The following is a 13,817-nucleotide window of genomic DNA, read 5'->3' on the forward strand; positions in this document are numbered from 1 at the left end:
AATTTTTTAAAAAATAATTCAAATTTCAGTTATTAATTTTTTTAATTTAAATTTTTTATGCTACTTTTTTTATACTAAATTTATTAAATAAGTTTATAATTTAAGCACATTAAAATATTAAATTATTTTAATAAATATTTATGTATTAAACCAAAAAATAAAATCTGTAAACAACAATTAAATTCAATTACACATTCACTTTACAAATATTATTATTATTAATATTATTATTATTATCATCAATTTTAACTTTTAATATTTAATTAGTACTATTTAACGATATATAATTTAAAAATAAATATTAAAAAGGAATTTTAAAATTAAAAAAAAAACATACTTTAAATAATTACGAAGAGTAACGGTTTCTCGTAATTACCATTTCCGAACACTAGGGGGCTGGAATCGTCGTGGGTCGATGTCAGTGTAGACGGAATGGAACGTGGTTGACGAGCGTACGACAGTTTCTCTCATCTTATGAATGATTAAAGCTCTTTTTCACAATAGTGAATCATTGGATTTCGTTGCCTTACCTTTGAGCATTCGTACGACAAAAAGTAACGATGTGAAGTAAAAATATATTTTTTTTTTCTCGAAATAATACGATAAAACAACGGAAAAAATTAAGATAAAATAAAAATCTGATGCTGTTTCCACCGAAATTCTTCAATTCAAGTAAGAATATCTCCTTTTTTTACCTTTATAATAATTATTTTTTAAGAATTTCCGCGAAATTGTATTTAAAAGTCCAGTTTCGCGGGAAGTGATCACGTGACTTTTATTGGTTAAATGCGGATTCTTTTCCTATCGAATTTGCGCTCAATTTTATATATTTATATCATTTATATATATAAAAATATTCTATTAAAAATAGTTGCAACAGTTAAGAAGTGGTCCGGTTTCGATTTATCGATCGAAGAAGTCTTTTTTTTTTTTTTTTTTGTCTTCTTTTCCTCTTATTTTTTTCCCCCTATTCTCTCCGAGATCGGAAAAAACAACTGGCGATCCATTAACGAATTACTTATATCATCTATTAATGGATAGAAATTTTGATTTAAAAATGAATCGTGTATCAATTCAAACGGGCATTTTCTTAACTGTCAATGATTTAGTTGTAAAATTAAGATATAGTAGAGTAATATCTGTCTCAATTATGTTCGCAGCGTGTCCCCTCCTTGATGAGAAAACGGGAATTACTTTTATAGAGAATGGTACGAGAGATTAATGAGTCGTTGAGCCTTAACTTGCTTAATATATAAGTTATTTTTACCTTCTTCCGAATGGGAAAACTTGGCACAGAATAATTTAAAACAAAAGATTAAATTCATTTACAAATCAAACGTGATGAATTGCGATTTAAAACGGTTCCATGTAAGGAATCTATATAGAAAAGCGACGTTTAATTATGGTTTTTATTATATTTTGCTCATACTTATCGATCCTGTAAATCGTTTAGAAGTTAGCTTAACCTTTTATATAAGTAGATATCCCACCCGTTTGATTTATATGTTTTGACTGGCTAGCAATTCCATTAAAGTAAATCTTTCACTTCTGGAAAAATTCCTTGTACGTACCTAGTGATGTGCAGTCTATTGATTGATGCTGCGATGGCTTCTCTTAAAACATCTCTTAACCGATTTTTCTTTTTTCCTTTTCTTTTATAAAGAATTCTGACACACGATCACGGAATTATAATATATACATATCATCACTTTAGCGGATAGAAATTTAAATTTGAAAACGATCGTATATAACAATTCGGGCGGACATTTTCTTAACAGTCAACGGTTCTTTTATAATTAAGATGTAGAAAATTTGTTCGTTTCTAACAGGAAAAACACTTTCTTATCCGTTATTAATCTTCAAATAACGTTATGTAAGTGTTATTAGTAATAGTATATGAGAGTTGTAAGCGATATAAGACGGAGATTGCCTTGGTTTGGCCTTGTTTGAAGGGGTAAAAAAAAAACCACCGTCATCATCATCATCGTCATCATCTGGTTAAAATTCGAGACGTGCCACACGCGATCGTGTATTATAAAAATTGAGCTAATTTTACGTTTGAATAATGAGGCAAAAAATTATCTTGACATATTCAACTTAAGTATGACTCGAATAATGAATTCATATTTATATAATTAATAGGTATAATTACGTTACTTAAATTAATCGTTAAACTTGCTGATATATATATATTTTTTGTTTCTTTCTTTTTTTATTTTATCATTTGGAGTTGATTTAATATTCTTTGCCAATGTTTCCTCGTATTAATTTTAGTTGTAGTTACTAGAATTTCGTCGTATTTAATTACGAAATGATGAATTTAAGCATCGATTTTCGTCATTAATTAATTCGGAAGTTTTAAATTGGAATTTGATGAAATTTCGTCGTAAAATTTAAACGATTTATTTATATATATATTTTGACATTTAAAAAAGCTTTTAGTAGAGTAATTTTTTTTTTCTTTCTTTCTTTCTTTTTAAATTTAAACTCTATTTAACGTCTTTGAACTTTTCACAAAGGATATATTATTGAGAATAAAAGCGGCTACTGTGACCCGGCACTCAAACAAATGAGATAATTATATATTGTGTCAAAACATAACAGTAATTTAAGAATGTGTGTCAACTGATGAAAGATTAATACCGTTCTTTAATGGAGTTAGAAAAATTCTCCTATTTCTTAAGGGGGGAAAAAAAGGATCTTTGTATATAATGACATTCTTTGAAAAATTAGAAGTTTGAATGATTCTTATTGTTATTAAGATAATTAATTTTGAAGAAAATAATAACAGATTCTGATGATAAAGTATGGTTTGAGTTGAATATTTTATTATTATTATTTTTATTGTAAAAATTAATATTTAAAATTAAAAATATATAATTTATTAAACAATTTTTTTGGTTAATGTTACCCTAGGTGCCAAGATGGCGGCTCGTCTCTGATTCCAGCAAGGAAACAGTGGGACGCACGTTCTAACCTAACCTAACCTAACCTATTCTAATAAATTACCATAATTATTAGTAGCCAAATTATTAGAATAGGTTAGGTTAGAACGTGCGTCACACTGTTTCCTTGCTGGAATCAGAGACGAGCCGCCATCTTGGCACCTATGGTAACATTAACCTTTTTTTCTTTTTTCAAATAAAAGTAATTTTTATAGTTCGATAGTTTTAGTAAAAGAAATATTTAAATTTTAAATGATTATTATTTTTTCATAATAGAATTTTTAATTATAGAAAATAAATTATTGAAATTTCTGTACTTTAAATATACAATCAGAAAAAATAAGTTTTTCTTTTTAATATTTTTTTTCATGGCTGAATGAAAATGTAGAGATTATAAAATCGATTTAAATGATTTTTTTTTTCTTTAATTTTATTTTTTTCATCTCAAGAAATGAATTTCATTTATTTCTCGATAAGATTATTTAGTAAATTGTATTAAAATATTTATTTATTATCATCATGTGTGTTTAAAAATTATTTTTTAAAAGTAATTACTTCTTCGTATTAAACTTTCTCTTAAAAGTTTATTCATTTTAATGATTGAATTATAAAATTGTTTCCTTTGTTAATTACCAGAGACGAAATAAATAAATAAATTAATTAAATAATTAATTTTGTGAAGAACTTTTTAAATAAATTTTTTTTTTTTTTTTGTTAAGTTGCAATTAATAAGATTTTTAATATATAATTGATAATATTTCATTGATTTAATGGAAAAAAAATTAATTAAAGAAACAGTAAAATTTAAACAAAATGCAAAAATTTAATGTATACTTTATGATTTAGAGGAATCTAAATGGATTTCTGTTTATCTTCTTGACTTCTAACATAAAGAGCTAAAATTTAATTAACTTATTAATAATGAAATTTATTTAATTTTAGACTTTAAAATTAAATTTATTCATTTAATATGATAAATTATGGCATTTTCCTAGTCAATTAAATATTTGCTACTAGACTAAAATATTAAAATGCGAATAAGCCATAAATAAAAGTTATAGCTACGTTAATTCGCTTTAGTTGCTGGCGACTCTGCGTTTTAAATTTAATTTTCGGAAATTTATCAATATTCGCCAACAATTAAATATTAATTTACGCTCGAGAACGAATATTGAATGAATGCCGATTAAAATATAATTTATGATTAATGTTTGATTTGTTTGAACGTTTTCCAAGTTTACTCCGATTGTAGACCTTCAAAAATTAGAGAATAATAAAGTGTAAGAGTGAGAAATGCTATCGTCGATAATATTTAAGTAGACGTACGAGTAACATTAACTTTTATTAAATTAGAAGAATAATGTTTCTTTATATTATAGACCAGTTGGATGTGGATCTAGGACAAGACAAAGAGACAAATGGGGAGACAACTTTGAAAATTGTAAAGGTGAGTTAGAGTCTAATCTATAAAGACAAGAAGAGAGAGAAATTTCGTATAAAAAAAAATTAAAAAATGTACTAGCTCACTTATAGACATTATTTTATTAAAGCACGGAGTTATCGTCTCTGTAGTTAAGCTTCCGTCTGAGTTACTAATGCAATCACACTTAATAATAATAAAGTAAAATTGGTTTTGATCACACTCTTCATTATAATAGCTGAAAAGAAAAGATCTATTGCTCGTTGATCATTTTAGAACTTTTCTTGTCAAAATGCAAATGCACTTTTTAGACGATATTTAACATTCTTGTTTGTATTCGTTTCGAAGGCTTCGATCGACATAACTCACTAAACACATTTAAATAAATCAAATTTGAACTCCCACATTATATTTAAATTGCAAATATAAGGGAAAGGCGGATGAGAATATACAAACAATCAATGCAATAATTTGTACTATGAAGTTTACTGATTTTGTTTGCTTTTATCAAATGAACAAATCCGTCGGAGATACAAAACAAGTATCTAGAGTAGATGCTACGAAAGAATTCGTAGCAATATTAAAATTTAAAATGTAAATAATAAATGAATAAAATGCATTAGTGGATGGAGTTGTAAGGCAAATAAATGAAATCTATTTACTTACGTATCTCTGGGAATTTGTTCGAAAATATCTTCGGATATTTCGACGAAAATTTTAATTTATTAAAGTTTTACTTATTATTATTTGTTAAAAAATTAATTTGTATACAGTATATAAATTTATAATTACATATTTTTATTTATTTATTTGACTATGATTATAATTAATTAATTGTGATTAGATATTTAAAATTAATTTTAATCTTAGCTTCAATTTATTTTTAGTTTAATAGTTAGTTGTTTAAAAGAAATATAAGGAAGAAAAAGTTACTAAATATATAAAATCTGTTATAGTAGCAAACTTAAGTAAAATCTTTCTAGGTTTATATATATATATATATATAAGTATTCACTTGACTTATGTCACTAAATATTTTATATTTAGTGACATAAGTCAAACCAAATATCAATTTTTATTGATTAATTTTATAAACACTTTAAAATCCAACTGAGGATAATGCTATCTGGATTTAAAGCCATAAACCTACAGCTATAAATGTAAAGTATAGATTTTATAGCATTTGACCACAGAAGAAAGATTTTAGATTTGGTTTTTTGTTGTTAAAGTAACCTTTTTACTACTGCTATAAGTTAGTTGTTACTATATATAGTTTTATTGTAATAGTTCAAAGAATTTTATGATCTGCTTTTCAATAGATAATTTTTATAACAGTTTTGAAATAGTAAAAAAGTGTTAAAATTATATAATTATATGTATTTTTAAGAATTAAATATACTTCTTGGAAAGCTGACTGAGCAAAAGTAATTACTTAAATGGTAACAGAATGGAAGAGTTAAATGATTTTTCATTGAAAAAAAACTGTTGGATGTTAAATCAAGTAATAATACAAACTACTCAGAAGATAAAAATTATTTATTTATAATATTTTCAGAGATTTTTCTTTATTACGAGTAGAGTTTGCATCTTAAATAATATGTGAATGTTACTGTGATAGAAAAAAAATCCAAAAATGTCGTGAATAATTTTTAAATTTCACGTCTAGAATATTTATTATTAGTTAATCTTAATTAAGGAATGTAATTGAACGAAGAAAGTTTTTTAACAATGTTAAACTGTTGTAAAAATCTACACGAAATTATTAGTTTGAAAATATTTTTGTATTTTTGTTTTAATTGGTAATCTTGTAATCGAGTTTCAATTGTGTTTATTTAATAGAATTTAAATGTAGATGTATATTTAATTATAAATACATTAGTAAATGTAGTTTTTAATCTTTATAATTACAGTAGGAGATTCAATTTCGAAAATTAGATAAATCAAGATGAATTTTTCATCTATTCATTTTCTCCAGACAAATGTACATGATCTATTATTAGTAGATTAAACACAGAAATAATGTATTTAACCATTACTTCTGCATTAAAAATTCATTTTAATATTTTTGATATCGTAAGACCTTAAATTCTATTGACATAATTATGGAGTTTATTAAATAGTAAATTGGAAGTTTGATTTCTGTTTTTGGCATGATTAATATTAGATTTTACAATGAATTGTTTGACTTATAGTAGAATATTAAATATAAATAATAGTTAATATTAGTAAATAAATTATCATCAACATATGAAATTTATAGCAAATTTGAACCTTAAAAATTTAAGAAATTATTCTAAAATTTGTATTTAATTTTATTCTTATAATTAATCAATCATCTAATTCTTCAATTTCTTTTATGAATAATTGTTCCAATTTAAAATTTTATTGTATATTATTGTATATTAATTTTTCTTTCTTTAAAACAATTTTTAATTCATATTTATAGATATTTTTTCTATGGAAACATGTCAGACCAGGAACAACTTGCTATATCTCATGCATTTCCACCGATAAATGCTGGAAGTAGTGCAGTCAGTGCTAATACTGCTCTAACGTCTACCACATTGACTCCACCTTATGCTCCATATCCAAAACAACCTAAAGGTACAACTCTTGAACGAAATAATGTACCCGAATTACCCTTAACAGCTTCTGATGAATGTAATATTCATGAAGTTTGTTATTACTTTCAACAAATATTATTCATAGCAGCAATTTTAACAGGTACTGCTTTAGTTGTAGCAGGAGCTATAATGCATATACAAAGTGGGGAATGGTTAGTGTTTGTATATATAGGCGTACTTTTAGCTGGTGTTAATATGGTGCTTTTATTAATTCAGTGTTATATCAGAAAGCAACAGAAGCAAAGGACTAAACTTCATTATACAGTTGTTCGACAGCGGAGCGGTGCAGTACAATATAATCCACTGGGAACAAACAACCAAATGCCCGCTACACTGGGATCGGGAAGAGAAAGACATAAACCTAAGCAAGGTCATTTGAATTTAGTTCAACCTCCTTTTAAAGAATTTTCTCCAGTCAGTTCTACAAATATTGTTCAATCTCCTACTGATTCACATAAGAGAGCAATGTTCCTCATGCCAAGTCCTTCTTATAGATCAGGTCCCTCAATTAGTCATCACAGACAAGCAAAGGAAATTCATCCTAGATCTCCTTCTCTTGTGCATCGACCAATTCACAGGTCAGTAGCAGCTACAGGAGGATCTCAGCTGCCTCTTTCTAGGTCAGTAACAATCTAATATCCTTTAAATATAAAGTTTCTTCATTTGTTTTAAATTCTAATTAAAATTTTTCATTGCTGAAAAGTAATTTGATATTTTTTCTGCATAATTAATGTGTGTTGTTACAAAAAAAAAAATTCATATCCTTTTATCAAGGTAAAATATGTAAATTAAAGTTAAAATAATAAGAAAAATCTATGTTATCATTATTTACAAACAAAAAGTGAGTAGCGTAATTAAATATTTGGTTAATGTTACGTATGGTTCCAAGATGGCGGCTCGTCTCTAATTCCAGCAAGGAAACAGTGGGGACACACGTTCTAACCTAACCTAACCTAACCTATTCTAATTACCATAATTATTACCAACAAAATTATTAGAATAGGTTAGGTTAGGTTAGAACATGCATCCCCACTGTTTTCTTGCTGGAATCAGAGACAAGCCACCATCTTGGAACCATAGGTAACATTAACCAAATATTTTGTATATTTAATTGTTATTGTTAATTGTTTTGTACAAAGTAGTGTTATATATCATATGTAAAGTAGTGTATTTTCAACCATTTACAAAAGTTTTAAATTACTATTTTGAAATATTTAATTTATTAGTTAATATAATAGTGAGCATCAATAAATAAAATAGAATAATTAAACAAAAAAATTTTTCATTGTAAATTTAATAAGAATAAGAAAAAATTATAGGTTCAAACTATTAAAACAATACAAAGTTTTTCAGTAAATGGAATTAATTATTATGATTTGACTGTCATCTCATTAATTACCATAATTATCTCCAGAAAAATTTGCAGTTAAATGCAATGTACAAAGATAATTATTATAAATTATTTTCATTTAATACTTTATACAGTATATGAACAACATGTCTCTTAGAACTTTCAAGTTGTTGATTTTTTTACTAAAATAGTTTAATTGTATTTATTTTTTTAATTAGGAAAAATGTTAATATTATTCTGTAGTAACATTGTATAAATATGACTATATTTTTAAGTATATAAATTACATTAATATTTTAATTATTACAATAATTGAAAAATTAAAGTAATTTATTAAAAACATATTAAAGCTTATTAAAAAAATATGGCTATATATTAATTACATGTGCAGTTTTTAAGTCTCTTTTAATGATGTACTTTGAAAAACCCTTCCCTTTTAATTTTTGTGCATGGATCCCTTGACAGTGAAGAAAAGACTTAAAAAGGTTCTACAAGTATTATCGAACTGATAGTTTATTCACATTACAAGTAATTAGACTTGTAATAACGAGGTTGTAAGCCATTAATACCACAAAAGTCTCTGTAGATAATGGCTTGAACCCCTCCCTTCTCATTGTGTATATTTCTTGTGTATATATACTTTCTGCAATCTCCTCCCCTTTAAATTGTACATATAGTTAATGTATGGCTTTAATTACAATTAGAAAACAATAAGAAGTCAGTAAATTTTAATTGATTTTTACTTATTTAATCTTCTTCAAGTAGCAATACAATAAAAAAACAAAGCTTTGAGGAATGGTCTATAAATCACTTTGCTGTATAAACTGAAGTAGGAATATTGTATTTAATATGTTTTAATTGTAGAAAATGACAATGAATTATATAAATTTCTATCTCCTTAATCATTCAGAACTGAAAAAATAGCTGTAGCTCACTTTAAGAAATAATTACTAATATTATTGTTTTTAGAAACTTTTTCATTTTTCAGACCAAATTTGTTTTAATTAAAAACTGAGTAAATAATCATTATTATTTAATATTTTAAAATATTTATCTTTCTTGCATTGTGAGGCAAGGTTAAAAATTTATTACTAAAAACATTCAACCATTATAAACTTTCAACTTCTTCAAATGTAAGTTTTTTTTAGTTACTGAGAATTAAATTTACATGTAATAAAAAGTTTAACATAAATAGTTCTATAAAGAAGCTTGTAGTTTTAATTATCTAAACATTTTTAGAGTCATACATTTTAACTATAGAGGAACACTTGATTCTGAATAAACTGTGTATTTCAATAAGTTTGCTTAGAATTATTTAAAAACAAAATTCTAAAAGATTGTCACAAGTGTTCCTCTTAAAATGAAATATGGGATACTAAAGATGATTACATAATTTAAAATATAGACTTCTTTAGGGAACAAAACTGATTATTAATTTATTTAAATATTTAATTAAAGAATTTTTGTTTTAAAAGATTAAAAATGTTCGCAAGGTTTATTTTTAAAATGAAAAAAAATTGTTCTTCAGATATTTTTAATAAAAATTAAAATTCTTTGATATTAACACAGCAAATTAGGAGTTTTTATATTTTACTTTTTCTATCTTGCAATTGCTAAAAATGTTTTGGGCAGTGTAATGGTGAGGAAGAGGAATGGAGTATAATGTATCGAGATCAAACTACCCATAAAACTTCTGAAGATCTAATCTCGACTCAAACCTAGATATTTAAGTGTGGCAGGCTGACACTTCTACACTCTCAGTCATCCTGCAGTCGACGAGATATTTTTAATTCTTGTAATATGTATAAGAATTAATTAATTAACAGTTAACAACAATTTATAATAGCATATAGGAACAAGTCTTATGTGGCATAGCATCTCATTCTAGATGGTACAAGTTTATTAGTACTTTCATTACAGATTTTTCTTTGATGTTTTTTTCATTCTCATTTTGATTTCACTTGATTTATTATTATTTTTAATATATAGAATTATGTGTATCATCACACTAAACAAAGTAATTACAAACGTTTTCTAACCATAGTGTGATGATACGATGATACACACACACACACACACTCACACCGGTAAAAGGCTCCAACATTACTGTTCTCCGTGTAGATATTCTACCATACTAGAGTGTTAAAACAGTCACAAATGTGTTAACTATTCCACTTTCTCTTCTCCTACTTGGCTTAGAAATAAATCCATATACTTACTATCCTTATGAAATATTTTTCAGAAACATCCATGCTCTGTATTTCTAAATTTAGAAATTAATCATTTCATGTGTTTTAAATAAATGAAATCATCTTTACTGCATTAATAATTTGACATCTTGCAATTACTTATAAATAAAAAAAGAGAGAGAGAGAAACTGAAAGAGAAGAAGGAAAAAGTATCTGTTAATATTATGAAATAGTATCTGGCATTACTAAAATGAAGTTCATTTGTACACCATCTGGTAATATTCAGAGAATAAAAAAATATTTTTCCTTTGCTTTCTACACATATAAAATTACCATGTAAATAAATATAGAGTAAGCACTATAGTACTATCTAATTTTTATAATTGTATATGAATAAGGTATAATTTTCATATTTTTTACTATAATAATCTTTCTTATCTCTTGATAATATCACATAAAATATAGATTGTAGTTAAATATATTAATTTTACTCTAGTTAAAGAATAATAATAAATTTATTTTTTTCTCCATTCGTATATTCTTAATAATTTGAAGCTCCTTATCTTTAATATAAGGAGGAGCTTCAAACTATAGAACATAATTATGCTAACTAATTATTAGTTAACATAATTATATTCTATAATTTGTTTTTTATTTCCATATTTTAATTTGCAAATTACAATAATTTATTTTTTTTACAGACTTCCTGCGACACGTTTATTCATTTTTAATAATAAAATTAAAAATGTATGAATAATAATCATTAAATTATTCATAATGTATAGTTTTAAATTTATTTAGAATATTATTATTATTATTATATCAAAATTATTTTTAATTACCATTACGCATTTGATTTAATATATCAAATAATCTTTATTTTTTATTTGTTTTATATACCATTTAATTATCTCATTTTGATATTTCTGTACTGGAATTTACTATTATTGCTTAATAAATACGCTTATCACTGAAAAAAATAATCCTTGAGACTAATTGTATATTTCTATTTTATATCTTGTGTTCATTATTATTATTTATCGAATATTTTCTTCTTATTTACAAATTATTGTAAATAAAAATATATATAACACTATATTTTGTTGTTCTGATTTTTCTTTTTGTAAAGAAAACATATGTTATTGTGTTTTATTTTATCAATGATTATTACAGTAGAGCATCGATTATCCGACTTAATTGGGGACTGGGGTTGGTCGGATAACTGAAAAGTCGGATAACCGAAAAGTATGAAAAAATGCATTATTAGTATAGTGTATTAGGCCTGGTTTAAATACTAGCCTCCCTTTCATGGTCGAGCCAGTGCTGCCAGCTAAAACACGCAAAAATTAGCAAAAATAATATTAAAGTAGCCAAGACATAACCAAATATTGTAGCGCCACATCACTAGCGGACATTTGAATTTGCCGACTAGAACGTGGTCGGTTAATCAGGGGTCAAGTAAGCGATGCTCTACTGTATTTTCTCAGAGCCATTTGGTAATTATAACACAAAAATCTGAAGTAATCTTAAACTAATTTAATATTAAAACTTTTATTTATCAATTTATGTAAATTAATTATCATTAATATTATATAAATTGATACATTTTTTCTTTATATATTCTTTATTCTGACGAAATTTTGTTTCTAGATATGAAAATTCTCCTCAAGAGTCTCATTTACCACCTGTGCCACCACCAAGCTATGACGATCTGATCTGTATTGGACATTTGCCACAGGACGGTACTAGTGTTCATCTCATCTAACCATTTTTAAAATATAGTTATTTCTTTTTCCGTAATAAATTACAGGAATTTTTGCTTTTAACGTATTACGAAGATGTTTAAAATTTAGAATGTATAGACATTTGAATGCATTTAAAATGATTTTAAAAATATGTTATAAATATAAGTAATTTATAAATGGGATTATTTCCCTTACATATCATTAACGTGTAAGATTTATTATCAATTATATTAATGTGCAAATACTTATATATTCACACAAGCATCTAAGCAAAATTGTATCATATTATATTACACTTTATATACATTTTCTTTATTGAATTTCTTATTAAAATTATAATAAATCTTTCAACTTAAGATCTTAAAACAGATCTGTGATTTTTCAAAAGTTTCTTTTTTATTAGAGTGCCTTAAATTGATAAACTTTAATAATAATAATAATAAAAAATATTAATTACAGGACTGTAAAACAAAAACTCTTTTTACCTCTACAGTACTGAATCAATGGGACCTCTCATGCTTATAAGCAAACACATCAAATATCAATTACACATTTAACTTAGCTTTAAATGTGTCACAGGGACTAGAGAGCTAGAAATTCTTAGTTATCGCTCTCATTATTTATGAAACTATCATACATTTACGTATAAATATAATACATTTAAATTGAAACTCCAATAATTCTTTTTTAAAACTGTAGTATTTTGTAGGATATATATTGTTATTTTGTACAGCCCAAAATATGGTGTGAATATTAGATTGTGATATTGTGATTATTATATCAAAATTTGACAACTGCTGAATTAGTAAAAAAAATGGTTAATGTTACCCTAGGTATACAAAATGGCGGCTCGTCTCTGATTTCAGCAATCAGAAGACAGGGAACAGTGGGGATGCATGTTCTAACCTAACCTAACCTAACCTAACCTATTCTAATAAATTACCATAATTATTAGCAACCAAATTATTAGAATAGGTTAAGTTAGAACGTGCGTCCCCACTGTTCCCTGTCTTCGGATTGCTGGAATCGGAGACGAGCCGCCATTTTGTATACCTAGGGTAACATTAATCAAAAAAATTTTTGTAAGCATGACAAATAAAGCTTTACTAAATATCTTTATATTTAAGAAGCATTGATGAATTAAAACTGATTTATAGTTTATGTGAGAAATCATGTTTAGCATTTAAGAGTCAGAATAATTATATATTCCTGACATTATTTATTGTTGAAAGGATTTGAGGGTACAATATTAAGGAATTAATTTTGTTAACTGGATTGGCCTTATGTCTGTTTAAAAGAAAGTGAATTAGAGTCAACAGAAATTTATTAAAATTGACATCACCTTTGTTAGCATGAATTGTTATGTTTGAATTTATTATTTGTATCTTTTTATATTATTACAATAATATAAATCACATACTTTATATTCATTCGTTCATGAGTTAATGTTATAATAAATAGAAGAAACAATATTAAAATATATTTATATGAAAAATTAATAAATATACATAGATTCTATGACAGAAAATTTTTTCACTAAATT

At 25.3% G+C, this 13,817-nt stretch overlaps 1 protein-coding gene across 3 annotated transcripts; it reads left to right on the forward strand.

The window, feature by feature from the left end:
• Positions 1 to 395: 395 nt before the first annotated feature.
• Positions 396 to 13,091, forward strand: LOC136986808 (uncharacterized). Of its 3 annotated transcripts, XM_067284424.1 has the most exons (5): positions 396 to 672; positions 4,325 to 4,392; positions 6,812 to 7,609; positions 12,180 to 12,271; positions 12,734 to 13,091. In XM_067284424.1, the coding sequence occupies exons 3-5, from the start codon at positions 6,831 to 6,833 to the stop codon at positions 12,739 to 12,741; spliced, it is 879 nt and encodes a 292-aa protein (XP_067140525.1). In that variant the 5' UTR covers positions 396 to 672; positions 4,325 to 4,392; positions 6,812 to 6,830; the 3' UTR covers positions 12,742 to 13,091. The 3 variants fall into 3 exon arrangements, with proteins under 3 accessions (XP_067140525.1, XP_067140524.1, XP_067140526.1); XM_067284423.1 differs by having other exon boundaries at positions 12,180 to 13,091; XM_067284425.1 differs by having other exon boundaries at positions 6,812 to 7,567; positions 12,180 to 13,091.
• The last annotated feature ends 726 nt before the right edge of the window (positions 13,092 to 13,817 follow it).

Source organism: Centruroides vittatus, unplaced genomic scaffold (genome assembly GCF_030686945.1).
Source record: "Centruroides vittatus isolate TY-2023 unplaced genomic scaffold, ASM3068694v2 scaffold_1172, whole genome shotgun sequence".
Lineage (NCBI taxonomy): Eukaryota > Metazoa > Arthropoda > Arachnida > Scorpiones > Buthidae > Centruroides > Centruroides vittatus.